The 26,622-nt window shown below is 46.0% G+C and overlaps 1 protein-coding gene across 1 annotated transcript; it reads right to left on the reverse strand.

The window, feature by feature from the left end:
* Positions 1-9,283: 9,283 nt before the first annotated feature.
* LOC133063253 (uncharacterized) lies at positions 9,284-21,569 on the reverse strand. Its single transcript, XM_061152369.1, has 4 exons — positions 21,547-21,569; positions 20,994-21,468; positions 14,777-15,030; positions 9,284-11,056 (listed from the first exon to the last, which is right to left on the reverse strand). The coding sequence occupies exons 1-3, from the start codon at positions 21,567-21,569 to the stop codon at positions 14,815-14,817; spliced, it is 714 nt and encodes a 237-aa protein (XP_061008352.1). The 3' UTR covers positions 9,284-11,056; positions 14,777-14,814.
* Between the last annotated feature and the right edge of the window lie 5,053 nt (positions 21,570-26,622).

Raw genomic sequence — 26,622 nt, forward strand, 5'->3', positions numbered from 1 at the left:
AGTTCCTCAGCCTCCAAAATCGCGTGAGCCAATTCCCATAATAAATCTCTTCTGTATCCATGAATAGCCTACCGGTTCTGTTTTCTTTGGAGAACCCTGACTGATACACTCGTGAATAAGATTAAAAGGCAAAGCCTAAGACAATCCCCTTCTGTAGAGCAAACACTTACAGGAAACCATGTGCAAACTCGTGATCTTTTTTCCCCCACTTCAGGAGAATGGGGTTTTTGTCTTACATAGATGGGTGTTAAAAGTAAAAAAAAAAAAAAAAAAAAAATTACACACCATATCATAGTAAAGATCTTGAAGAAGCAGAATTGTCACATGTCTGTCTGTAACAGACTGTCCAGCAGAACTTTCTGTGACAGTGGAAATGGTCTTTCTCTGCACTGCCCAAAGCAGTGGCCATGAGTCCCTCTAGCCGTCAAGCCCTTGAAAGGTGGCTATCATGAGTGAGAAGTGAATTTTAGATTTTATATATTTCAGTTAAAATTTAAGAATATTTCCTAATTTTCCTTGTTATGCCTTCTTAGATACACCCATCATTTAAAAGTGGACATTTACTTTCCAAATACATGGGTTTTTAAAGTATCTTTGATATTAATTTCTCCCTTTGATATTAATTTCTCATTTAAATGCCTTCTTCTCTGCAATCACCCTCTGTGTTTTTTCAGTCTTGTAACTTTGAGGCTTTCAATGGCTAAGTCAAAGATCTCTCTTGGTAAACATCACATTGCACTTGAAAATATGTGCATTATTTTCAAATATATTTTGATATTAATTTCTATCATAATTCCATAGTGATGAAAGAACACAGTCTGCATGATTTCAATACCTTTAGATTATGAAATGTTTACACCTTGTTTTATGTCCTTGGATATGTTCCAGTGTCCCCGAGTTTAAAGTCTATGGGAAGTTGAGTAGCATTTGTATCCCACTGCTGTGTGAAAATTGTATAAATCTTAATTATGTTGAATTGGTTCATGATGCTTTTCAGGTCTGCTATGCCCTTTCCACTTTCTATTTAAATTAATTTTTTATTGAAGGATAATTGCTTTTCAGAATTTTGGTGTTTTCTGTCAAGCCTCACCATGAACCAGCCATAGGTACACGCATATCCCCTCCCTTCCGAACCTCCCTCCCATCTCCCTCCCCACCCTTCTAGGCTGATACAGGGCCCCTGTTTGACTTCCAGAGCCACGCAGCAAATTCCTGCTGGCTATTTTACAGATGGTGATGTAAGTTTCCATGTCACTCTTTCCTACATCTCACCCTCTCCTCCCCTCTCCCCATGTCCATAAGTCTGTTCTCTATTTCTCCATTGCTGCCCTGTAAATAAGCTCTTCAGTACCATTTTTCTAGATTCCATATATGTGCGTTAGAATACAGTATTTTTCTTTCTCTTTCTGACTTACTTCATTCTGTATAATAGGTTCCAGGTTCATCCACCACCTTAGAACTGACTCGAAGGTGTTCCTTTTAATGGCAGAGTAATATTCCATTGTGTGTATGTACCACAGCTTCTTTATCCATTCATCTCTCGATGGACATCTAGGTTGCTTCCATGTTCTAGCTATTGTAAATAGTGCTGCAGTGAACAATGGGATACATGTGTCTATTTCAACTTTGGTTTCCTCAGGGTACATGCCTAGGAGTGGGATTGCCGGATCATATGGTGGTTTTATTCCAAGTTTTTTAAGGAATCTCCATACTGTCTTCCATAGTGGCTGTATCAATTTACATTCCCACCAACATTGCAAGAGCGTTCCCTTTTCTCCACACCCTCTCCAGCATTTATTGTTTGTAGACTTTTTGATAATGGCCATTCTGACCGGTGTGAGATGGTATCTCATTGTAGTTTTGATTTGCATTTCTCTAATAATGAATGATGTTGAGTATCTTTTCATGTGTTTGTTAGCCATCTGTATAGAAATATACTTTTCTATATATTCATTCTATTAACTTTTGAGAGTTTGCTATTAAAATTTCAACTAAAAATCTTAATTTGTCTACTTAAGAATTAATTGTAATATACAGTGGAACTATATGTAATCTTGTTCTGTAGTTTCCAGGTCTCCTGTAAATGTACTATCATACTTTCATAATTTAAAAAATTAAATACATTTGAGAAAAATTTTAAGTAATCACTTGTAGTAGCCTCTACCCTATTGGATATAATATCCATACCTTATATTCATTCAAGATCTTTTTTTTTTTTTTTCTTTAATCTTGGCGCTCATGTGCCTTGTAGCTGTGGGATCTTCCCAGAGGAGAAATCGAACCTATGTCCCCTGCATTGGCAGGCAGGTTCTTAACCACTGGACCACCAGGGAAGTCGGTCAACTGTTTAAATCATGTCTCTGCCAGTCACTAGCTAGGCTGTCTGGCCTCCATGTCCTTGGTACTGAAATGAGAACCATCGTTCTGAAGATTGAGTGACTGTTTTGGCCAGCTGCCCCTTCATGCTGCAGAGCTGGGAGGTCCACAAGGATGTTCTTAGGAGTTTGAACATTATTGTTAGTTTCTCTTTTAATAAAACATCCTCATTCTAAAACACCTTAAGAGAACTGTAAACATGGGGACGAACCATGTGCATAAATACATGAGCTTCATACCATAAAGACATGAGTTTTGCAAGAAATTCAGGCCAGATTTTGGAATCTTGCAAAATCTCTAAGGAGCTTTGAATATTACGTGTCTGAATCGGGCAGGAGAGAGGGAACAATATCCGAGCAATTTTTCCCCAAGAGACCCGAACGGAAATATCTCACAAAGAGGAAGCCTGGAGTTTATTCAAACAAACTGCTTTTATTTTAATAAGTCCTAAGTGGTACTCAGAACGTTTCCAAGAATTAAATCACTGGTACGCTATTTATATATATATCTATTATCACAATTTATCATGTTAAAAAATTCCAGTAGGTCTTTTACCAAAATGCACCAGAAGGAGCAATCATTCATTGACATTATAGAATAATAGCAGCTCCCAATATTTTAACAGATTCTGACGTTTTAAAAGGATTTCACGATGAGCCGCCAAAGAAATCTAAAGCTGTGATTTCTGTAGTGAAGAAATGACTCGTATGGGGAGGCAAGTTTCCCTTCAAGGGTCTCCAAGAAGCTCTCACACGTGGACAGGGCTCAGGACTGTGGGTCCAAACTAGACCTTGACCCTTCTAAAGGGGCCTGTCAGGGCTCAGCTGCTCTGGGCAGAAGAGAACACGCTGACAAAACCACCATTCTTGTTGATACGGGGTGAAAATGTGGTTTCATACTGAAAGTTGCTCTCCCAAAGAAAAACAAAACCAGCAAAATTCATTTTCTAACACGTGGACCTTCCGGTTTCAGAGCACCAGCTGTGGGTGTTGACTTAGTTTCAGTCTTATCACCGTCACTGAGCTTAACAAACCACAATGAACTGAACCTATGCCTGTGTTTTCACGTTCATTTTTGCGTAAGAATTTGGATAAACAAAATAACTGGGAAGAAGGAAAAAAAAACAAGACCTTCCCTGAAACCACACACCCTAAGTGAACACGTGGCTCCCTCTTGTGGCAACAATGGACCTCACAGGCCCACCGCCTGGGCTGGCTTTCCACCCCGCTCATTCATTCCCTTTGAATTAGCCAGCAGCTACACTGAAATTACTAAGATTACTAAAAACAGAGAGTCTGGGGAGCGGTGCCCCACCCCCAGGGGCTGATTTCAGTTGTTCAGAGGGAGACGGAATGTTCTGTTGGAATTTGCCCAGAGTGAAAAAGGCCACTTAATAGTTACTTGAGGGAATTCCCTGGTGGTCCAGTGGTTAAAAATCCACCTTCCATGCCAGGAATGTGGGTTAGATCCCTGGTCAGGGAACTAAGACCCCACATGCCCTGGAGCAACTAAGCCTGTGTGCTGCCCCCAATGCAGCCAAATAAGTAAAACAGAGATTTTAAAGTAATAATTTTTTTTAATATAATAAAAATCTCAGTCTTACACAGTGGAATAGGAAATGTGACCAGTAACTGAACGATGAACGCTGCCTGCCACTCACCTGGACGCAGGGACCAGAATCTGCCTCAGTCTTCTCTCCCCAAGGCACCCCGGGGCTGGAAAATGAGTGTTTCCCTTACCGCTGCAACCTCAAGTTCTGAGTGAATTCAGACATATGTATGTTTGGACTTGCCCCATAGAGAACAAAGTAGCTGCATGGAAACTCAGCCAGCTCCCCTCTTTGCTCAGATCACCCTCATAAAGGAGGTTTTTCAGAACAGGCACGAGTCCCTATCAGGTCATAGCAGGCTGATGGGACTGACAAGAAACAGCGCCACGTCCTAGTGATATCCCCTTAGCCGTTCTACAAAGAACTAGACTTTAAATATATTTATTTATATATTTGCTTGCAACAGGTCTTAGTTGCAGTATGGGGAATGTAGTTCCCTGACCAGGGATCGAACCCAGGGCCCCTGCATTGGGAATTCGGAGTCGCAGCCTCTGGACCACCAGGGAACCCAGAGCTAGACTCTATGATGCATCTGAGAACTCAGTTGAAAACAGGCAGCGATGCAACTGTGATGGTTAATTTCGCATCACCTTGACTGGGTTAAGTGATGCCCAGAGAGCCGGTAAAACATGCGTTCTGGGTGTGGGAGAGTATTTCCAGAAGAGATTATTAGCAATTGAATCTGCAGGTTGAGTCAAGATCACCCTCCTCAGGGAGAAGGGAACGGCAACCCGCTCCAGTATTCTTGCCTGGGAAACCCTGTGGACAGAGGAACCTGGCGGGCTACAGTCCAAGGGATTGCAAGAGTTGGACACGACTTAGTGACTACACAGCAACGGTAGCAGGAGAGACCCCTTTGCCTAGAAAAGCTTTTTGTATTGTTTGTTTTGTCTGGAGTTCCAGGTTAAAACTGGGAAAAACAGAACAACGGATGTTGGCGTCTTCAGATTAGAAAGACTTTGCAGATATTCAGATTACCTCCTCTGGACAAGAAGTCCTTATAGGGTTTTCTTGTGTACTCTAAGGCGTTTGCCAACAAAGGTCTGTCTAGTCAAAGCTATGATTTTTCCAGTTGTCATGTACAGATGTGAGAGTTGGACTATAAAGAAAGCTGAGCCCAGAAGAATTGATGCTTTTGAACCATGGTGTTGGAGAAGACTCTTGAAAGTCTCTTGGACTGCAATGAGATCCAACCAGTCAATCCTAAAGGAAATCAGTCCTGAGTATTAATTGGAGAGACTGATGCTGAAGCTGAAACTCCAATACTTTGACCACCTGATGCGAAGAACTGACTCATTGGAAAAGACCCTGATGCTGGGAAAGATTGAAGGCGGGAGGAGAAGGGGACGAAAGAGGATGAGATGATTGGATGGCATCAGCGACTCAACGGACATGAGTTTGAGTAAGCTCTGGGGGTTGGTGATGGACAGGGAAGCCTGGAATGCTGCAGTCCACGGGGTCGCAAAGAGTTGGACACGACTGAGAGACTGGACTGACGATGAGGCGTTTCACATTCCCAAGGTTGTTACAGTCTATGTGCAAGACTCAAAATTGAATGTGAAATTGATCTTCATTTTCTTTTACTCTTATTAGAGCCTCCGATAAAATGCTAAATAAAACTCAGGACTCTTAATATGAAAAAAAAAATCACCCTCATCAATGCAGGTGGCCATCATCCAAAACACTAGAAGTTACTATAACAAAAATGAGAAAGGGCGATTTTGCTTTGCTGGAGCTGGAGGGTCCCTCTTCTGCCTGTGGACAGGGACGCCCCTGGTTCTCAGACCTTGGGACTTGGATTGGATGACGTCTGGCTTCCCCGAGTCTCTTGTCCGCAGGTGGCACACAGCGGGGCTTCTCGGCCTCCATGATCCCATGAGCCAATTCCTGTGATAAATCTCCTCGTATCTGTACCTATAGATCTGACCTATTAGTCATCTGGAGAATGACTAATACAGCAATTTAAGGCAAAGGAGCACAGAGGAACTCCCCTGGTGGTCCAGTGGTTAAGACCTTGCCTTCCAATGCAGGGGGTGTGGGTTTGATCCCTGGTTAGGGCATTAAGATCCCACAAGCCTCCTGGCCAAAAAACAAAAAGATAAAAAAGGAAAAAAAAAAAAAAATCCAGGAGCAATACTGTAACAAATCAATAAAGATTTCAAAAAAAAAGTCACTCTTGGGAAAAAAAAAAAAAAGGAGCACAGAGACTGGATGCTTTCTCCAAATTACTTTGGACAAACAGCAGCGGCGAAGTGCTTGTAATCTTAAACACACACGACCAGCATTAAGAGAAGGAAAACAGAGCCTACTTCCAATTCTGAAGCAAATTACCTGTTTCTGATAGAAACAATGCTCTGTAGGTAAATGGGGACGGAAAAACAAGTTAAGTCCACTTCCTTAAAAAAAAAACAACTAAACACATTCAAGTTAACTGCAGAATTATACTCGATACTGTGGCAAGGCACAGCTCCCCTGTAAAAATTCCTTGTGTTATATACCTAAGCAATGTAAAAAATGAACTGTCCAGAAGCTACTCAAAACGCAGGCAAAGCAGGACCACAGCCCCGCCTGCTACCTCAACAACTGCTGTTTACCAGAAGCCACCAGTCCTCCAAGGTGCCTTCCACTCAATGGCACATGTTCATTTCAGGAAAAAGGAAACTAACCCTATGAAGACGACCTTTAAGAAGCAGTCAGGCCCTTGGCAAACAAGTTTTCTAATCACATTTCAGTCATGTAGATACACAGCTCTGTGGAGTTTGCAGAATGTGAGGTACAAATGAAACATGAACAGATGCTTTGTTTAAACTGGTCCAGTGCATCCAAGTTTCCATAAAATTGGGGGAAAAAAAAAAAAAAAAGAGGTAACATTCTGGAAGCAGAAGCAACCATCCTGACATCTTACTGAGGCCTCTAGCTTCAAATGGCTACACTGAACGTATGGAGGATGAGTTGGCTGCGCTGTTTCCAAGCTTCCAGCACTGGCTGGTGCTGGACAGCCAGTTCCAGCTCTGAGTTCATATGGATGGTTTAGGAGATCCCTTCCTTCTACTTCCTCTCCTTGGAAAGCTTAAGAATTTTAAAATTATCTACAGGGAAGTGCAAAGTGAATCTTAAAACACACTTTTTTTTTGGCCATACCGAGCCACTTGTGGGATCTTAGGTCCCTGCTGTTGTTGCTTATATCCAACTCTTGGTGACCCTGTGGACCACAGCACGCCAGGCCTCCCTGTCCACCACCAACTCCCGGAGCTTGCTCAAACTCATGTCCATTGAGTCGGTGATGCCATCCAACCATCTCAGCCTCTGTCGTCCCCTTCTCCTCCCGCCTTCAATCTTTCCCAGATTCAGGGTCTTTTCTAAGGAGTCTGCTCTTCACATCAGGTGGCCAAAGATTAGAGCTTCAGCATCAGTCCCTCTAATGAATATTCAGGACTGACTTCCTTCAGGATTGACTGGTTTGATCTCCTTGCTGCCCAAGGGACTCTCAAGCGTCTTCTCCAACACCACAGTTCAAAAGCATTCAGCCTTCCTCATGGGCCCACTCTCACATTCATATGTGACTACTGGAAAAACCATAGCTTTGACTATATGCACCTTTGTCGGCAAAGTAATGTCTCTGATTTTTAATAAACTGTTTAGATTTGTTATTGCTTTTCTTCCAAGGAGCGTCTTTCAATTCTAATTAAATTTTAATTAGTTCCCTGACCAGGGATCAAACACGGGCCCCCTGCAGTGGAAACTCAGTGTCTTATCCACTGGACCACCAGGGAAGTCTCCACATTTCTTATTCTGTGTGAAATTACAGGGAATGGCCTAGAATACACACACAAAGCTCCAAAATACATGTGTTGCTTCCTAGCTATAAAATCAAGTCATGTAAGAATAATCGATGTAAACACAAGCTTCTTAATTTTTTATTCTCTACAGGCTGGCAACTTCATAATCACTTCAAGATCTCAACATCCATTCCATGTGAAAAAGACTTCATGATTTCCAAATGTGAATAACCAAGTCCACGATTTTGCACTATACCCTATTTCTAAATTTAAAGTGACTATGCTGTTTAGTCCTTAAGAACAGAATCCATTAAGGCAAAAAAGAACATGCATATAGGCATGAGAACTTTAAAAACAGGCTTGCCTTGGTTTTCACTGCCAAAATGATACACTTAAAATATTTCAAATGAGCGATCCTTTTATAATTCAATCATGGAAACAATTTATTCAAGAGTATCTTATTTCTCTAATTGCTTCGGAAATAGAACTGTTTATAGATGGCCATCTTTCACAGTCCTGAAACTTCATAGGTTTCATACGCTACGTTTATCATCACCTTTCTACCCCAGAACTTTCCACAGGAGAGGCCACCTCTGGACAGATCTGGAGACAGCAGAACACCAAAAGGAACAATGTCAGCAGTGGATGTGTACTAAAAAATAACATAAGGAAAAAGTCACTGTGAGCTCTTCCACAGAGCTTTTATAAAAAGCTTATCCTCACCTTATTCTGACCTAACTATATGAAAACACTTCAAGTTAATTTGTGTGTGCTAAGTCGCTTCAGTTGTGTCCAGCTCTTTGCGACCTCATGGACCACAGCCTGCCGGGCTCCTCTGTCCCTGGCATTCTCTAGGCAAGAATACTGGAATGGGTTGCCATGCCCTCTTCAAGGGGTTCTTCCCAATCCAGGGGTCAAACCCACATCACTTATGTCTGCTGCCTTGCGGGACGGATTCTTTACCACTAGCGCCACAAGTTAATTTAGTTAATGCTAAACAGGGAATTCTGAATTTGTTCTTTGCAATTGTTTGAAAATTCACATACTTGGGGTTTACAAAAGAAAGACAGCTGATGTGTCATGGAAACTTCCATCTCAAAGTAGAGTTTAAAACAACAACAAAAAGTGGGGGTGGGGAGGGACCAGGGACAGGGAGAGGGTGTTGACGGGGAAACCGGTCCCATTCTCACACACGGCAATGTGCCATCTCGTCTCCCCGCCCATCCACGACCCAGAGGTGGATAGTCCACTGGCCAGGGCCTTCTTCGGGCGGTCGGGTCGGTGTCCTTTGAGACTGGCTGCAGACCACTGTTTCACGAGGGTGAGCACCCCGCTCCACAAGGATCATAAAACATTATTTCTTTCTATCTGGAGAGTTGAGTTCCAGAGTAATTTTACATTTTGCTTTTCATTCTCTTCTTCCAATCTTCTAAATCAGTGAAAAACTTTTCACAAACAGACTGAAGTATGAGGAAGGCAGCATTAATAATAAAGACGAAGGGAACCAAGACTACACACGTAAAATAAGACATTTATTATGCTAAAGAACGGGTTTTATTTTTCATTTCCCCAGAACACTAACATAGCACACGGCAGAGTAATTTAGCACACAATATAAACTGATATATGCAGTCGATAATTCCGAAAATGGGGACGTCTTACTCTGGGACTCCTTAGAAACTTCGGCTCTTCAGTGCCTTTTATTGAAGTCATCAACACACGGCAAAAGGAGTTATCTCAGAAAAAATTAGTGTAGGAGATCTCTCAACTCCTAGAAACTGGAGACCTTCTATAAGGGGAAATACTTGCTTTTTTTTTCTCTAGGACTGAGCTCCAGTGGAGCTCATTTTTTATTGTGGGTAACACTGCCAGGGTTCCTAGTTTGAGGAAGGGTTATCTAAAGGTAATGTTAATATTGCAACTCTCACCGTAGGGCCTCCATGTAAATTGCATGTCAAGTGGAAGGAAAGGGATGTGAGAAAAGACATCAGCTTTTTGCTCAAATTATTCTACAAAACACAGAAATGACAACAGCTTACCATCAACTTGGCCTGGCTCAGACCAAGCCCAGCAGGGTTGACTTTTACAAGTATCTACTCTCGTCAGATGGTCAGAGAACAGGCTGGAGAGATAGTGCCTGGGACGGCAGCCCTGCTGGATGAGTGCTGAAGGGAAACTTAAAACTTGCTGTTACATCTTTCGATTCTAGTCTGATAGGTGTATAAGGTAACATCAATAACCTCCTTGGCATGGCTTCCCAATCCTTAATGTCTCTCAAGCACGGAGATTTCCTTCCGTATCAGCCAGCTTTCTGTGGGTTTAAGTCCCACTGACTTTAAGTCTGTCTGGTCACACGAATCAAAGCCAGAAGTTCACTGCCATGCCGTGTGTGCCCAGAGTTAACGCAAAAGAAAGCATTCGAGGAGAGCGCTTAATCTCGCTATTTTTATTGTTCTGCCTGTACCTTAACCGTGGCACAACAGATTTGCTCATTCAAAAGCTTGTAGAGCCAGTGACGCCACTGTTATCTGCAGATCATCTGAGATGCTTTCTTCCCATGAAAGCATTTTCTTGTATTCTACTCTTGGCTCTGAATGGCCAGGGAAAACACTTTTCGTCTCATCATTCAAGAATATTAGGGGATGTGCGTGCAGCAGGATGGCTCGCAGGCAAGAGGGTGCCAACGCAGAGTCCAGCTTCTCTAGGAAAGCACGGGGCCGATCATCCTCAGAATCCTCCTTTGTGGACCCGCTCTGCCGGCCCAGCAGTCCGGACCCCCAGGGCTCTCCGCCGTGGCTCCGTCCTCTGTGGCCGCCAGTGGGCATGGGCACTGCCCATGGCCAGTCCATCCCCGGAGTCTCCCCGGCGCCTCGGGCCAGCCCCGCACACCGCGCCCCTGCAGGAGCCGAGGACAGACCAGCAGTGTTGCTCTGCGTGGCAGCTGAGGCTGAACTGCTTTGTACCGGTTCTTGCCACCGTGGAAGTGCCTCGAGGCCACCGCGAAGCAAGGGGCTGGCCCCACGCAGGTCAAGCTCTGTTTTCAGTGACGACTCCTCGTTTCGTGGATCTCCCCGGGCAGCGACATCTGCGGGCCGAGGGCTCCCCTCCTGCCTTCTCTCACTCCACAGTTCTCTGCACAAGGCTCTGTCCGAGGCGGCACCCGCTCCCTGCTCCTCCGAGAAGCGGGTGCAGAAAGGCCTGCGTCCGTCCCTCATGCTGTGTCTCTGACACCCTGAGCCCCAGGACACGCCTGTCAGTCCGCGGAAGGCCTTCAGTGGATCTCAATATGAACCTGGAAAAGACCAACAAATTACAGGGTAATAATGAAGACGGGGTCTCCAGAGAGTCTACACACACCAGGTATTTCCCAGCAAATATGAAGGTCTCTTTGACAGTCTCCAGTACCAAGGATTCCCACACTGTGATAGAAAACAGGATATCAACCTACCAATTAGAAATCACAACAAAAAGAACAGAACTTGATTAATGCAGTATTTCCTAAAAATACTTAAATATGTACTGAGGCTCTGCACTTTTCATGGCAATGCAGTTATTTGCGCAGGTTCAATAAAAAGTGGCTGCCTTTAACGAAGATAAACTAGATGACTCAATCAGGCAACCAAGGCCTTACCCAGAGTGTCCTATTTGAGAATGATACTCAGTGACTCAGGCATGACAAGCCACTTTTAAGGAATCATGGGCAACTTTACTTATGTTGTTGTTGAGTCGCTAAGTCATGTCTGACTCTTGGGGACCCCATGGACTATATATAGCCCACCAGGCTCCTCTGTCCATGGATCTTCCCCACCCAGGGACTGAACCCACATCTCCTGTGTCAGCAGGCAGATTCTTTATGGCTGAGCCACCGGGGAACCTCACGTCTCCTCGGGGCATACTCTGTACAGGGATGAGTATTATTCTATATAACAGTGACACAAATGCATTTGAGCAGCATAAAACTATATGCAAACATAATGTGCAATTATCTTTTTATATTTTGAATATTTATTTGGCTGCGCTGGATCTTTAGTTGCAGTGTGTGAGACCTAGCTCCCTTACCTGGGATGGAACTTGCGCCCCTCCCGCTAGGAGTGTGGAGTCCTCGCCACTAGACCATCAGGGATGTCCCCAGATTTTTTTTTTTAATTGATATATAACTGACATAAAATGTGTTAGTTTCAAGCATACAACCTAGTATTTCAATGTTTGTATATATCACTACAAGAAGTTACAAAGCACAGCCAACACTCACAGTTCACCAAGGCAAACCTAACTTCTCTTAAATTAACTCTCCAAAGCACGTTATTTTAAACCTTACATTTAATTTTACTGATCTGAAATGTACTAAAAATGACTGTTTTCCTGAAATGGAAGCATTCCTAAATATACTTTAATACATATTAGAACAATTTTTTTTTTAATTAAGAAAAATAGGTCATTTAATATGGGCCAACTCTCAGGAAAACTGGCTTCTACCTACTTTTATTATGTCCTTATAGGCGAACTTAGTACAGCTCAGAAAGATGAAGTGTTGTCACAATTGTTAGAATGTTTTAAATAAGATACCCTTAATGTAATCATACCTTCGATAATGACAAACTAATCACGTACTCAACCCTAAATATTCAATGGAAGGACTGATGCTGAAGCTTCAGCTTCAATACTTTGGCGAGTCGGACACGACTTACTGACTGAATAATAACAAGTAACGAGAGAATAACTGCTTACTAAAGACCTAGCTCTTCAGTAAATTCAGTAATAAACTATGTATTCAATACTCTTTACGAAGACTTCAGTAGGTCAGTTAAACATTTTTGGCTCTTGTCCTCAACCAGACGACTTTTGGTATTAGATGGTTACACACATTACTTATATTTTGAGAGCCAGAAATAACTTTCAAGTAATCTCTAAACAGAGTCATCTGTGCAGTATTTTTTGTGGTTTGCTCTCACTGTGCTGTGTACGTATTGGTACACTGTATCTTGCCAAATAAAGCACGTACCATTACACAATGAACCGTCCTCCGCCCAGCTATCATCTCCCACCCTCAACCCCCAGATCTACAAAATGATAAGCAGCATAAATTATGGCAAACGGACATATCCACAAAAACTGAGGCCCCTTCCCCCTAAATGAGGGAAGTCTATTTTGAAATTCTAGACAGTGTGATTCAGGACTTTCCTAGTGGTTCAGGGGTTAAGAATCTGACTGCCAATGCAGGGGACACAGGTTTGATTCCCGGTCTGGAAGTTCCCAGGGCAACTAGGTCCATGTGCCGCAGTGAAGACCCTGCGCAGCCAAAAATAATTTTTTTTTCAAAAATAAATTAAAAATAAATAAACAAATAAATTTTAAAAAATAAATAAAAACAGTATGGTGCAAGGAAAATAAAGTGCAGGGCTGGGAGTAAATTCCTGATCCTGCTCCTGACCTCCCTCACCAGTGCCTGCCCCCTGCGCCCCCCGCCCCCACAACAGACAACAGTTGAATTCGGAACCACAGCGGCCCGCAGGGGCGAGGTGTGGAGGGAAACAGGCTGTCTGTCGGGCTCACGTCCTCGGGGCAGACAGGAGCAACCTGGGCCACAAGGATCCCGGCCAGGGAGGCGGCTGCCCTGCTGGGCGACAGCAGGCCTGACCCGATTCGGCAGCTGCGCCCCCTGGTGCGGTCACCTTACCCTCCCCAACCTGCGCTATTAATGGCCTCAGGGACAGGATGGTCTGGATACCACTGCTCTGGAAACTAAAAATACCCCCGCCTCTGTGCCACTGGAAGCCAGCCGGCAAGGCTATTCCTGAAGGGGGGTGGGGGGGGCGGGCAGGGGACACAGCTGAATTCACGGCGGCTGCTCGGCTGGACGACCACCGGCGGGGTGGGGGTCCTGCCTGGGGACAGCTCACGCACCACACTCCAAGGCCACCTGGCTTCACGGCTGGGTTTTCTTAATTGAAGTACAGCGGACTTACAATATTATGCATAGCACAGCGACTCAGTATTTTTACAGATGATACGCTAATCAAAGTTACTACAGGAGGTGGCTATGCAATATATTCTGTTGCTTACCTGTTTTATACATGGTAGTCTGAACCTGCTAATCCTATAGCCCTAATTTACCCTCCCCACTTCAGTACCCACTGGTCTTGTCTCTGCTTTGCACAAACATTCGCTTGTGTTGTTTTCCGGTTCCACCTCGGAGTGACGCTGCCCACTTCCAGCTCTCCGAGGCGGCGTCGGCAAACCTGCCCACCGCTGAGCTCACCGTGAAAGCATCTGAGACAAACTGCTCTGCTGGCCACGAGCAAGAGGAAGGGCCTGGTCACCTCTGCGCCGCCCTCGAGCACCAGCGCAGGGAGTCGGCCCCAAGGACCCAGGCCCTGCTGTGAACGCAGGGTCCACGCCATACCTGCCCGCTAGGCAGCTCTGGGGCCGCCACCAGAGGCACCAGGGTGTGCTCACCCGGCCGGGCGAGAGGCGGCACCTGCTGTCCTGCGTGAGCCGAGAAACAGCTGCTATGAGCATCTCTACCAGCAAGAGCATTACGGGAAGGACTCCCCTGGTGGTCCAGTGACTAAGACTCCATGCTCCAAATTCAGGGGACCTGGGTTCGATCCTCAGTCAGGGAACTAGATCCCGCCTGCCGCAACTAAGAGTTTGCATGCCACAACTAAGACCCGGGGCAGTCAAAATTAGTTAATTTTTTTTTTTTTGAGTTAATTTTTTTAAAAAGAGTGTCAGAGGGAACCAGTGACGAAACACAACAGAGGGAGTCTGTCAAAGAGAGGACAGAGAAGTGACTCCTGGACGACCAAAGTGGCCCAAGTATGGACCAGCACGTCGCAGTGGGGGACAGATGCGGAGGTCCAGGCGGGAGAGGCCAGGGGCTGGGAGCCGTCAGAGGCCCTGGCACTGCCCGAGGAGGCACCCAGCACGCTGACCTCCGAGGAGGGCGAGCTGGCATGACTGTAAAGATAACTTACTAATGACTATAACCTTTCCTTTGGGAATTCCACACCTGCGGTATTTTCTGCTACAGATTCAACCAGCCAGTGTTCACAGAGCCGAAGCTACGCCAGTGCTGTTCTGAGCACAGGGATGGGGACGGTGCACCAAGTGGACAAAACAGGATCTGTCTTCCAGAAGCTTGCTTTCCAGTGAACGTAGGGACAAGGACAAAACCGTCACATGCACAAGCTTCCTTGCGGCAGGTAGAGACAGGTCAGTATGGATCAACACCGTACACCACATACCAGGATAAACTCCAACATTCTACATGTAAAAGTAAGACGTGATGTATTAGTACCAGAATAAATTACAAGTGGATTCCTTGTATCTTTACAGTTGGGAGGGCCTTTCTAACTAGGATAAAACCCGAAAGTCAGAAATGACTGTTAAATTTGACTACATAAAACATCAGTATGGCAAAAACACACTATAAGCAAAATCAAAAACATAGTAACTGGAAAATTTTTTCAATTCTTATCAACAGACAACTCTTATCTGACAAAGCTTCAAGAAACCCACCAACAACCCACCAGAAAAACGGGCCAACAACAGGTAGAGTTCACACAGATGCAAACGAGCGCTTCTCTCACACCACCCCGTCCTTTCAGGCAGGCAAGCCTGTTGGCTCAAATGCCAAGATATGCCCACGATGCAACCTCCTCCAGGGCCTCCCCGGCACTGCCGTGATGAATCACTGACACGTCTCTCTCCCGCTCATCTAAGGGTCTCCCTGCTCCCCCGCCACTCTCACAGGAAATAAGAATGATTTTTTTGAATTGGTTGAACACAAAGTTACCACATGACCCAGCAATTCCAACCCTAGGCGTATAACCAAGAGAAATGAAAATGTATGTCCAGGACTTCTCCGGTGGTCCAGTGGCTGGAGTCTGCTTGTCAATGGACGGGGGGGAACATGGGTTCGACCCCCTGGTTCTGGGATATTCCACGTGCCTCAAAGCAACTAGGCCTGTGCCCCACAACTTTGGAGCACGAAAGCCCTGGAGCCCATGCTCGGCAACGGGAGAAGCCACTGCAAAGAGAAGCCTCGGCACCGCAACCAGGGAGGAGCCCTCGCAGCAGCGGAGACCCAGCGCAGCCAAAAAAAGGACAGGCTCTTAACAAACTGTGGTGGCAACTTAACACTGCCACTACAACCAAGGGCACAATCACTCGTCGGGCACTTCTTTTAAACCTGCAGCAAAATACGCACAAAGGCTACCAGCCATCACCACCACATGGCTCCGGAACGTTTTCATCCAAATGAGAAGTGTCTTCATTCAACAACTCCCGTTCCCCCTTCTCCAGCCCCTGGCCACCACCTTCTATGTTCTGTCTGTGTGATGACGTCCCTTAAGTCCATCCAAGTTGTAGCAGGCGTGAGACCCTCATTCCTTTTCAAAGCTGAGAAAGATCCCACTGAAGGTTCACACGTTCTGTTTGTCCTCTCACGTGCGGACGGACACGGGAATCACCAACAGTGCTGCTGGGACACCGGAGCACCAGGGCCTGCATCCGTCTTCAGACTCTGTGGGGTATGCCCCCCAGTGAAACCACTGAACCGTACAGTGATTCTGTACTCCGCTTTTTGAGGACCTGCTGAACTGCTTCCCAAGACCACTTGACCTGCCTCCTGAGAATCTGTATGCAAGTCAAGAAGCAACAGTTAGAACTGGACATGGAACAACAGACTGGTTCCAAATGGGGAAAGGAGTATGTCAAGGCTGTATATTGTCACCCTGCTTATTTAACTCATATGCAGAGTACATCATGAGAAACGCTGGGCTGGATGAAGCACAAGCTGGAATCAAGATTGCCGGGAGAAATATCAATAACCTCAGATATGCAGATGACACCACCCTTATGGCAGAAAGGAAAGAGGAACTAAAGAGCCTCTGGATGAAAGTGAAAAAGGGAGTCAAAAAGTTGGCTTGAAACTCAACATTCAGAAAACTAAAATCATGGCATCTGGTCTTATCACTTCATGGGAAATAGAAGGGGAAACAATGGAAAAGGTGAGAGACTTTATTTTGGGGGGCTCCAAAATCACTGCAGATGGTGACTGTAGCCATGAAGTTAAAAGACGCTTACTCCTTGGAAGAAAAGCTATGATCAACCTAGAGAGCATATTAAAAAGCAGAGACATTACTTTACCAAAAAGGTCCATCTAGTCAAACCTATGGTTTTTCCTGTAGTCATGTATGGATGTGAGAGTTGGACTATAAAGAAACCTGAGTGCTGAAGAATTGATGCTTTTGAACTGTGGTGCTGGAGAAGACTCTTGAGAGTCGCTTGGACTGCAAGGAGATTCAACCAGTCCATCCTAAAGGAAATTAGTCCTGAATATTCATTGGAAGGACTGATGCTAAAGCTCCAATACTTTGGCCACCTGATGCGAAGAGCTGACTCGTCTGAAAAGACCCTGATGCTGGGAAAGATTGAGGGCAGGAGGAGAAGGGGACAACAGAGGATGAGATGGCTAGATGGCATCACTGACTCAACGGACATGAGTTTGAGTCGGATCCAGGAGTTGGTGATGGACAGAGAGGCCTGGTGTGCTGCAGTCTGTAGGGTCAGAAAGAGTCAGACATGACTAAGTGACTGAATGAACTGAAACTGCTTCCCACAACAACCGCGCCACCTTCCATTCCTCCCAGCAGTGCACAGGGGTCTAATTTCTCCACATCCTCGCTGTCCCCTCCCCCGATAACAGCCAGTCTTAGTGTGGCTTTGACTTGCAGTTTCCCAATTTTTCTCCCCCAGCACTGGGTTTTATCGCCTCCCTGGCAGAAGAGAGGCCTCCTGGGAGCAGGGCCAGGTCAGGTGAAGGCTGGGCATGGGAAGCTTCTCAGCCTGTGTAGCTGGGCTCAGATTTGGAGCTAGAGCAGTGAGTAGAGGACTAAGGCTGGCCTGGGGTCCCCAGGTCCAGGCAAGGAGATTCTTCTGCCTGTGAGAGACGAGCAGTCACTCACCCTCCAGGCCCACAAGTGTCCCTGGGACAGGATGGGGGCAGACGGGGGGAGATGAAAGGAGCCGTGACTCTCAGGGAGAGAAGGTGGCCCGGATGGGTCTGTCAGGGCCTGGAAGCAGGGAGACGCCATGTCCGCACCCTGCAGGGCTGGGATGGGAAGGGGAGCCTGGCCACCAGGGCCCCTCCTCCGGGTGTCCCATGGGGCCACAAGGTTGAAGTCACAGGCTGGGGCTCGGGGCTCAGAGGTCACGGTAACCATGCCTCAGGTCCTCACCATGGCCGGTGGCCTGGCTGCCCACAAACAAGTTCCAACTGCCCATCTTTTCCTGGGCTTACTTGCCACTAGTGTATCTTTGGAGAAATGTCTATCAAGCCCTCTGCCCATGTTTGAATTGGGCTGTTGTTGCTGAGCTGTAAGAGCTCTTCACGTGTTTTGAACACTAATCCTTGTCAGATATCCAGTTTGCAAATACAGGCGACCCTTGAACAAGGCAGGGGCTGGGCTGTCGACAGTCCACAATCGAAAATCCTCACACAGTTCTCAGGCAGCCCTCCCCCAAAGTACCTAGTGACCGCCTTGTCTGCGCCTCCCCACCCCAACTCACACCAGAAATGGCCAAATAAGCCCTGCGCTCTACAGCCAGAGTGTTCAGCTTCCACGGTTCTCTAAAGCTGCGCTGCCTGTGGACCGGACGTCACGGGGGGCTTGCCGGTGTCCCTGGCTCTCTGTTCTGCCGCACCACACGTCCCAGAGCCAACCCCACCTCCACAGTGCGCTCACCCTCAATCATGACAGTGCAAACTCCTCGTTAGGAAATCTGTATCTCAGCAACCTTTCCAGAGCTTCCCCTACTGGCCTACAAACAACTGGGAGATCTGGAAACCCTCATCAACGTAACAGGAATGGAGTCCTTCACGCCTTATTGATATGAGACAAGCCTCAGCACTCTTGCAGTGACGACAGCAGTTGCAAGACCAGATTGATTTGCTGATCCCAAAAGACCCTTCTGAAAGGAGAACCCAGGAGTGAAAGCGTCTTGGCATTCTTAAGAGCCAGGGAGGAGTGCTCGAGGTGGCCAGAACAGCAAGTGCAAACGCCCAGGGGCAGGAAGAGGCTTGGTGCCTGCAGAGAGGAGACATGCAAGCAGGCAAGAGCAAGACACGCAGAGAGCAAGCGAGAACGAGCCAGGGAGAGGTCAGAAAGGTGGATGGGAGTCAAATCTACAGGAGAGAAACACGTGAACTGCATTCCACGCGCAATGGCAAGCAGTTTGGGATTCTTTTTTTTTCTTGTAAGGAATAACACAATCTGATTTATATTTTTAAAAAGACGTCTCCAAGGGCCCTGGGGAGAACAGATGGAGGCACCTTGGCAGCTTGGACTAGAGGGTGGTCAAAAGTAACTAAGTGGACATAATCAGAAAGGTGAGTTTTTTATGGTACACAACTGGCTATTTTCAACATTGTGTTGATTTTCTCTTACTTGTGACTTTACATGCTAAGTGTGTGCTAAGTCACTTCAGTCGTGTCCAACTCTTTGTGACCCTATGTTTTGTAGCCCTCCAGGCAAGAATACTGGAGGGGGTTGCCATTTCCTCCTCCAAGGGACCTTCCCGACCCAGGGACAGAACCCTCATTTCTTAATGTCTCCTGTGTTGGCAGGCAGGTTCTTTACCATTTAGTGCCACCTGGGAAGCTTGCAAATTATACAAGTAACTCCGGAACAAAAGTTTCCAAAGTGGAGCTTGACGGTCAGATATAGCCTCCTGACACATTCTGCTTTGCCCACAAAGGTTATCTTTTGTTACGTTGATATTTAAAAATTAGGATTTCCACTTTCTCTTGGAAATGGCTGCCTCTGGCACACAGCATTTGGCTGGTGACTACAGGCTGGAGCACAGGCTTTCTGGCTTATTTCTATTCCCACTCCCAGCACCTTCTTTGCTCATTGATACAATCTACCTGAGTTTCTGACTCCTTTGGCACCACTTAAGGATGCCACAAGCCCCTGTTCACACAAAAGAATCTCAATTTGGACCCTGAAATAGAGAGGCCGGTTCATCCCAACTAACCTTAACTCAGTTTTGGTCAATAGGTGGTTTTATATCACCAGTGAGAGGCTTTGAGACAATTATATTCTGATACCACCTGCCAATGCAACAGACATAGAGACTTTCAGTCCCTGGGTAGGGAAGATTCCCTGGAGGAGGGTAAGGCAACCCACTCCAGTATTCTTGCCTGGAGAACCCCATGCACAGAGGAGCCTGGTGGGCTACAGAGAGGAGACATGCAAGTCCATGAGGTCCCAAAGAGTCAGACACGACTGAAGTGACTTAGCACACACACACAGTCAAACCACAGGGAAAAAAGAACTCCTGCCCCGCCCATGTCAATACTGCATAGTCCTGTTCAGTTTTCCCCTAAGTACTGTCAGACCGTCAGCTCTTGGAGAACAGGGACCTGTCCATCACAGAGCCCTAGGCTGCACACAGCAGACCCTCCCCCATGTGTAAACGGAACCCAAGAGATGCTCAGCCCTTGGCCATCTATGACACATTCAGGAAGAAATAATTCTCAATTTGACGGTTTTCCACTCCGCCAGAAAAAGGCATCTGGAATTTGAGGGAGGTAGAAATGTCAATCCCTGATAGCAAAGATGATCTCCAGGGTGCTGGGTGTGTGTACTACTTCACATCTGAACTGTTTCAGGCCTCTGAACCTTTGCCTCTCTACGTCTTTACACCTCGTTTTTCCTCATCACCACCCCCACTCCTTTCACCACCATCACCCTCCACCCCGGGCCAGGATAATAAACATGATACCTCCATCAGAATATCAATTAACATTAATTAATTTACGTTAAGTTTGGATCGCTTTCAAAGCACAAAGTTTGGGAACTAGAAAAGTCAACCGTAAACGCACTCCCCGCCCCCGCACCCCCAATCAGTCATTTTCACAATTTCCTCTTCAGGGCCAGGGCCTTTAGAGCCCGTGAGCCCGCTGTAGGACCTTACTCGAGGCCTGCCGCTCCACGCCCCCACCCCACCCCGCCTCTTCTGCGAAAACAGAGTCAACAATGACCTCTGCGGGAGAAAGGCACGGTGCTGAGCCATACACTCGGCATCCAGCCTGGCAGCTCCCGGCGGCATCTTCACGGCCTGGGCGAGGGTGGACCGGGCGGCGTGGGGCGGACCGGCGCTCGGGGACGATCCGGGGGGCCGGGGGGAGACAGGGGGTCGGGCGGGCGTGCCTCACCCACCTGCAGACGGACGTTGAGCATCATGGAAGCCACGATGTAGAGGTAGGGGAAGTTGATGCGCAAGCGCCAGGCCAGGTCGAAGAAGATGAGCAGCGTGCGGGTCAGCCCCTTGCAGAAGACCCCATAAGAGCGGGCGGCGGCCGAGCGCGAGAGCCGGACAGCCAGGCCCGACAGAGCCGCCGCCATATAGACCGGCGCCCGCCGCCGCCGCCGCCCGCCCGCCCGCAGCGCACCGACCGGCCGCTGGACCCGGGCCGCCGGGTGCGCCGAAGCCCGGCCGCCCGCCCTCTCGGCGCCGCGACGCCCCCGAACCTCCGCCCCGGCCGCTGGCCCGCGCTGAGGGAGCGAAGGAGGCGGCGGCGAGGCGGGCAGGCGGGCGGGCGGGCGGGCTGGCCGCGGGGAGGGGAGTCGGCGCGTCACCCTGTCGGGAAGCGCCTCAGCGAGCCGGCGCCGGGTCCCAGCCCGGCTGCGCGACCTGACGTCACAATGCCGGCGCCGAGCCGGCGTCAATGGCCCCGCCCTCAGGCCCCGCCCCGGCCCCGCCCCCGTTCACCTTGCCCCAGGTGAGAAGCGCATGCGTGGGCTAGGTGGCGCCGAGAGACCGGCTGATGCGCTGTGTTCTTCCGCCCCCTAGTGGTAATCCAGAAAATAAAAACACAGGGAGGTGTTGAGCAGTGGGTTTAGGGTGAATGGGCTTAGCGCTGCCGAACTTTCAAGTTATTAAAATAGTAGTTTTGTTTTATGCTTGTCTTACCGCAGTGAAAAAAGAAACAGAATGGCTTCTTGGGGCCAACAGGGAGAACGTACTCCTTAGGTAAATTACGGTGTCAACTCATATATTGATAGTTTAATCTTTTAATAATCATATTAGTTACGAAGCCTCTAATGTAAAAGGGTTGCCCTGGTGGCTCAGACGGTAAAGTATCTGCCTGCAGCGCAGGAGACCCGGGTTGGATCCCTGCGTCCGAAAGATCCCCTGGAGGAGGGCATGGCAACCCTCTCCAGTATTCTTGCCTGGAGAATTTCACAGACCGAGGAGCGTGGCGGGCTACAGTCCATGGGGTCGCAAAGAGTCGTTCTGAGGTTTTGAGGGGATTTTTTTTGACAGTGAGTTTTTACATTCCTACTTAAGCATATCAGTTCAGTTCGGTCGTTCAGTCGTGTCCGACTCTTTGCGACCCCATGAATTGCAGCATGCCAGGCCTCCCTGTCCATCACCAACTCCCGGAGTTTACTCAAACTCATGCCCATCGAGTCGGTGATGCCATTCAGCCATCTCATCCTCTGTCGTCCCCTTCTCCTCCTGCCTCCAATCCCTCCCAGCATATAGGTTTCTATTAAACATTTGTAGGGCTTTGAAGGTAAATACCTTCTCATATCAGACAATATTTCATGTCATTACTTATGCCCACCCAAGAGAAAGTCTGGAAATTTGGTATAGGTGGGAAAAACTGTTTAATTGGTTAAATGAAAAGCAAGTCTTAAGTCCTTTAAGAAAGCCACAGTAGAAAATGACAGTGTAAGAATGGATTTAAATGTATTTTAATTTAAAGCTCCTTTGCCCCAGAATAGATTTGTAGTAATCATTTTTAAAAAATCCTTTAAAGGAACTCCCCTGAGGTCGGGCGGCGGGCGGGCCAGGGTCCCATGCTTCCACTGCAAGAGACACAAGGCCTGTCCCTGGTCAGGGAACTGAGATCCTGCATGCAGAGCCACACATCCAAAAAAAAAAAAAAAAAAAAAAAGAAATTCTGTACTCTGAAATGAATCTATATTCAAAATATTTTTTAAACCTGAATTTTTTTCATCTGTAATTCAAAGGGGAAAATTATAAACTACATAAGACGTGTCTAGTAGTGTCATTTTAACTATTCTTTAGCATTATCATTTTTCTTTATGTGTCTACTGTTTTAAAAAGAATTGTACTTTTTGATGTTCCATTATACTATTTTCACTACCCATTATGTTTTGGGCCAAGAAATAGATATTTGAAGGATTTTAGCTTTTGACTAGCTATATTATTTTGAAAACAATGTTTTCTCAAAGGATTTGCACAAACCTTTCATTTCCCTTATTCTTGCAGCATAGCGTTTTGCCGCATTTGTCATTGACTTTAAAAAGCTCACTTCCCTTTTTTTTTTGTGTGAGCAGTGTTTTTCTTTCGGTGCACAGTGGGTGCTGTCTTTGAAGATGACAGAACACATACTGCTGAATTATGGTTGTTTTTCAAAACATCGTCTCCCAGAAGCAAAATTAACACTTCTTTATACAGTGTTTTAGGAAAACTAAATTTTAAAGGCTAGGGTCTTTCATGGAAAATTTGCCAAAAGACTCAAAACCAATCCAACAATGTGAAAACAGGGTTGGAGATCAGCTAAATTTATTTCTGGGCCTGTAAAGATTTTCTGGGGTGGAGAATTGGCAATCCTGTTTATTAAAACTATGTTGAAGGACCAGATGGGCTTGGGGGCTGTGAGAGATATATATATCTCCTCCCTGGTTACTCATTCTTTGTCTCTAAATGCCATTGAGGCAATGAGGCGTTTTAAACAAGCTATTTGGTTGCCATAAACAATGGCAAACAAAATTATCATAAAGCTTAACTGAGCAAGGTAAGAAGCTTGTTGTAATTAGACAGAAGGAGAGGTCAAAGAGAAGACACCAGGAGCACTAATGAGATTTAAGGTTTGCTCTATATCAACGTTAACTAGTTCTGTGCTACAAAGCAGGTTGGTAAATTAGTTTAGCCTCATGACAACATTTTAACTCAAGTCTGAATTTTCTGGCATCTCTGGGAAAGACATCCTGCTAATTATAATTTGAGACACAAACAGACAGAACTAATTATAAGTCAGTGTGAAAAGTATTTTCATAGAAGTACAAAGGATTGTGAAAGGAAGGAGGAGAAAAGAGTAGGCAAAGAGAACAGTTTTATGAACAATCCTGATTGCTGATCAATAGGATCCAGGTGATTTGCCCATCATCGTCCTTCCTGCTTTCTGAGCAGCATCTCTGGCGAGGGAACTAGGAAAGCGTTTCTTTGTTTTCTCAGCATGAGCCAGCCAGAAAAGCGCACAGAAGCCAGGTTTCAGGCTCAGCAACTTCTCGATGCCCCATGACCTGGTTCTGCGAAATGAGTATAAGGACATTCACCCTAGAGCATATTTGTGAGAAATATCAGTAAACAACTGTCAGGGGTGCAGAGCACCTAGCACATCCCAGGCAGATAGTGCTAAGTCACTTTAGTCGTGTCCGACTCTGCAACCCTATGGAGATATGGACTGTAGCCAGCCAGGCTCCTCTTGTCCACGGGATTCTCCAGGCAAGAATACTGGAATGGGTTGCCATGCCCTCCTCCAGGGGATATTCCCGACCCAGGGATCAAACCTGCGTCTTTCAGGTCTCCTGCATTGGCAGGGAGGATCTTTACCACTAGCACCATCTGGGAAGCAGAGAGAGAGCACTCAAAAGTAATAGCTATTTTCATGCTCAGAGCCCTGGAGTGCTTAGAATGCAAGTTCAGTGGGTCCATTAATAATCATTGCAATTAATAATGTTTAACGCTGGGGACTTCCCTGGTGGTCCAATGGTTAAGAATCCATCTGGCGGTGCAGGGAACAAAGGTTCAACCCCCTGGTCAGGGAAATAAGACCCACATGCCAAGGAGCAATGAAGACCCTGCCCCACGACTACTGAGCCCATGGTGCAGAGCCCGTGGGCCACAGCTGGAGTCTGGGTACCACACAAAGGGTCCCGAGAGACTCCTGTGTGCCTCAGCTAAGACCCAGTGCAGCCTAATGAATAAATATTTCTTTAAAGTCAATTATATAAAAGAGGTGGCAATATAGAAAATTTGATGATAGGAATTATTATTTTTAAGGTGCTAAATGAAATTCTGGTTGCTTGTAAAAAGAGTGTATCCCTTAGAAATACCCTTGAAATATTTACAGATGTAGTAATGTATGGTACAAGGAATTTGCTTTCCAGTAATGAGTAGAGATGACCCAAACTGACCCATAAATTGATAACTCTATAAGTGGATGATGCATATATGAAGATACCCTCTACTATTCTGTCTGCTTTTGCATACGTGTGAAATTTTTGTGATTAAAAACACAGGGTGAAAAAAAAAAAAAAGAAAAGAAAAATAAAAACACAGGGTGGGGGTGTGGAATTCCCTGGCGGTCCAGTGGTTAGGTGTCTTTTCTTTCACTGCTGAAGGCCTGGGTTCAGTCCCTGGTTGGGGAACTAAGATCTCACAAGCCATGAGGCCCAGCCAAAATTTTTTTTTTTTAATTAAAAAAAAAAAAGTTTTTAAACCTAGTTTTGAGATAGAGAAAATTGGTCATGAATTAGGTATTTCTGAAATTCAAGAACTATTGTTAGTTCTTGAATGTTGGGTGTGCTGATGTAATTAAAGCTATTTTATTGAGTTTTTATCTTAGAGATTCGTATGAACAAAATTATAGGATGAAGGGAATCTGCACTGTTGACAGTGGGGAGATGGAGAAACAAGACTGGCCTTATATTCATAGTGATTGAAACGTACTGTAAATTACAGATTAATTTCTAGGAATTGATATGATGATTGTCTAGTCTCATTTCAAAAAATATTTTGACCAAATTGTGTCCCTGTGATGCCTTTTGTGTGTGTGTGTGTGATGCCTTTTTTAAAAAATTTGATTTATTGAAGTATGGTTGATTTATGATGTTGTGCTAATTTCTTCTGTAGAGCAAAGTGATTCAGTTAAATAAAGTATATGTTCTTTTTTTATATTTCTCTTCCATATGGTTTATCACAGGATATTGACTGTAGTTCCCTGTGCTATACATAGGACCTTGTTGTTTATGGAGCCTACAGATAATAGTTTGCTTATGATGCTTTTTTAAAGGCCTACTACTTGAAGGCAAAAAAAAAAAACAAAAAGAGCGAATAGCCTATTACTGTTTCTCTCTGATCATTTAGTGCTCTCCCGGTCTCGTATTGTGAATGTCTGCTCCTGGGCTGTCCCCAGCTCTGCAGGGTGACATGGAAGTGGTCACAGTCATTCTACAAAACCCTGCCTGCTCTTTTTTTTTTTTAATTGGAAGCTCATTACTTTACAATATTGTGGTTTTTGCCACACATCGCCGTGAATCAGCCACGGGTGCACACGTGTCCGCCCATCTCGAACCCCCCTCCCACCCCATCCCTCTGGGTTGTCCCGGAGCACCGGCTCTGAGTGTCCTGCTTCATGCATCAAACTTGCGCTTGGTCCTCTGTTTCACATGTGATAATATACACGTTTCAGCGATATTCTCCCAAATCGTCCCATCCTCGGCTTCTCCCACAGAGTCCAAAAGTCTGTTCTTTACATCTGTGTCTCTTTTGCTGTCTTGCATATAGGGTCATCATTACCATCTTTCTAAATTCCATATATAGGTGTTAATATACTGTATTGCTGTTTCTCTTTTTGACTTACTTCACTCTGTATAATAGGCTCCAGTTTCATCCATCTCATTAGAACCAACTCAGACGTGTTCTTTTTTTTTTTTTTTTTTAGTTCTACCAGTTTATTGCTACCAACCCATCTCCCTCCACCCTCGTGCACACATGCTCAGTCATGTAATCCCATGGACTTCAGCCCGC

Source organism: Dama dama, chromosome 10, assembly GCF_033118175.1.
Source record: "Dama dama isolate Ldn47 chromosome 10, ASM3311817v1, whole genome shotgun sequence".
NCBI lineage: Eukaryota > Metazoa > Chordata > Mammalia > Artiodactyla > Cervidae > Dama > Dama dama.

Excerpts from the sequence above, each read along its gene's own strand:
- LOC133063253 (XM_061152369.1), bottom strand. The coding sequence starts at position 21,569 with ATGCGCTTCTCACCTGGGGCAAG. Across the intron at positions 21,469-21,546 it reads CGCTTCTCACCTGGGGCAAG|GTCGCGCAGCCGGGCTGGGA; the intron begins GTGAACGGGGGC and ends TTGTGACGTCAG. Across the intron at positions 15,031-20,993 it reads TGCTCAACGTCCGTCTGCAG|AATGTTGGAGTTTATCCTGG; the intron begins GTGGGTGAGGCA and ends TTTTACATGTAG.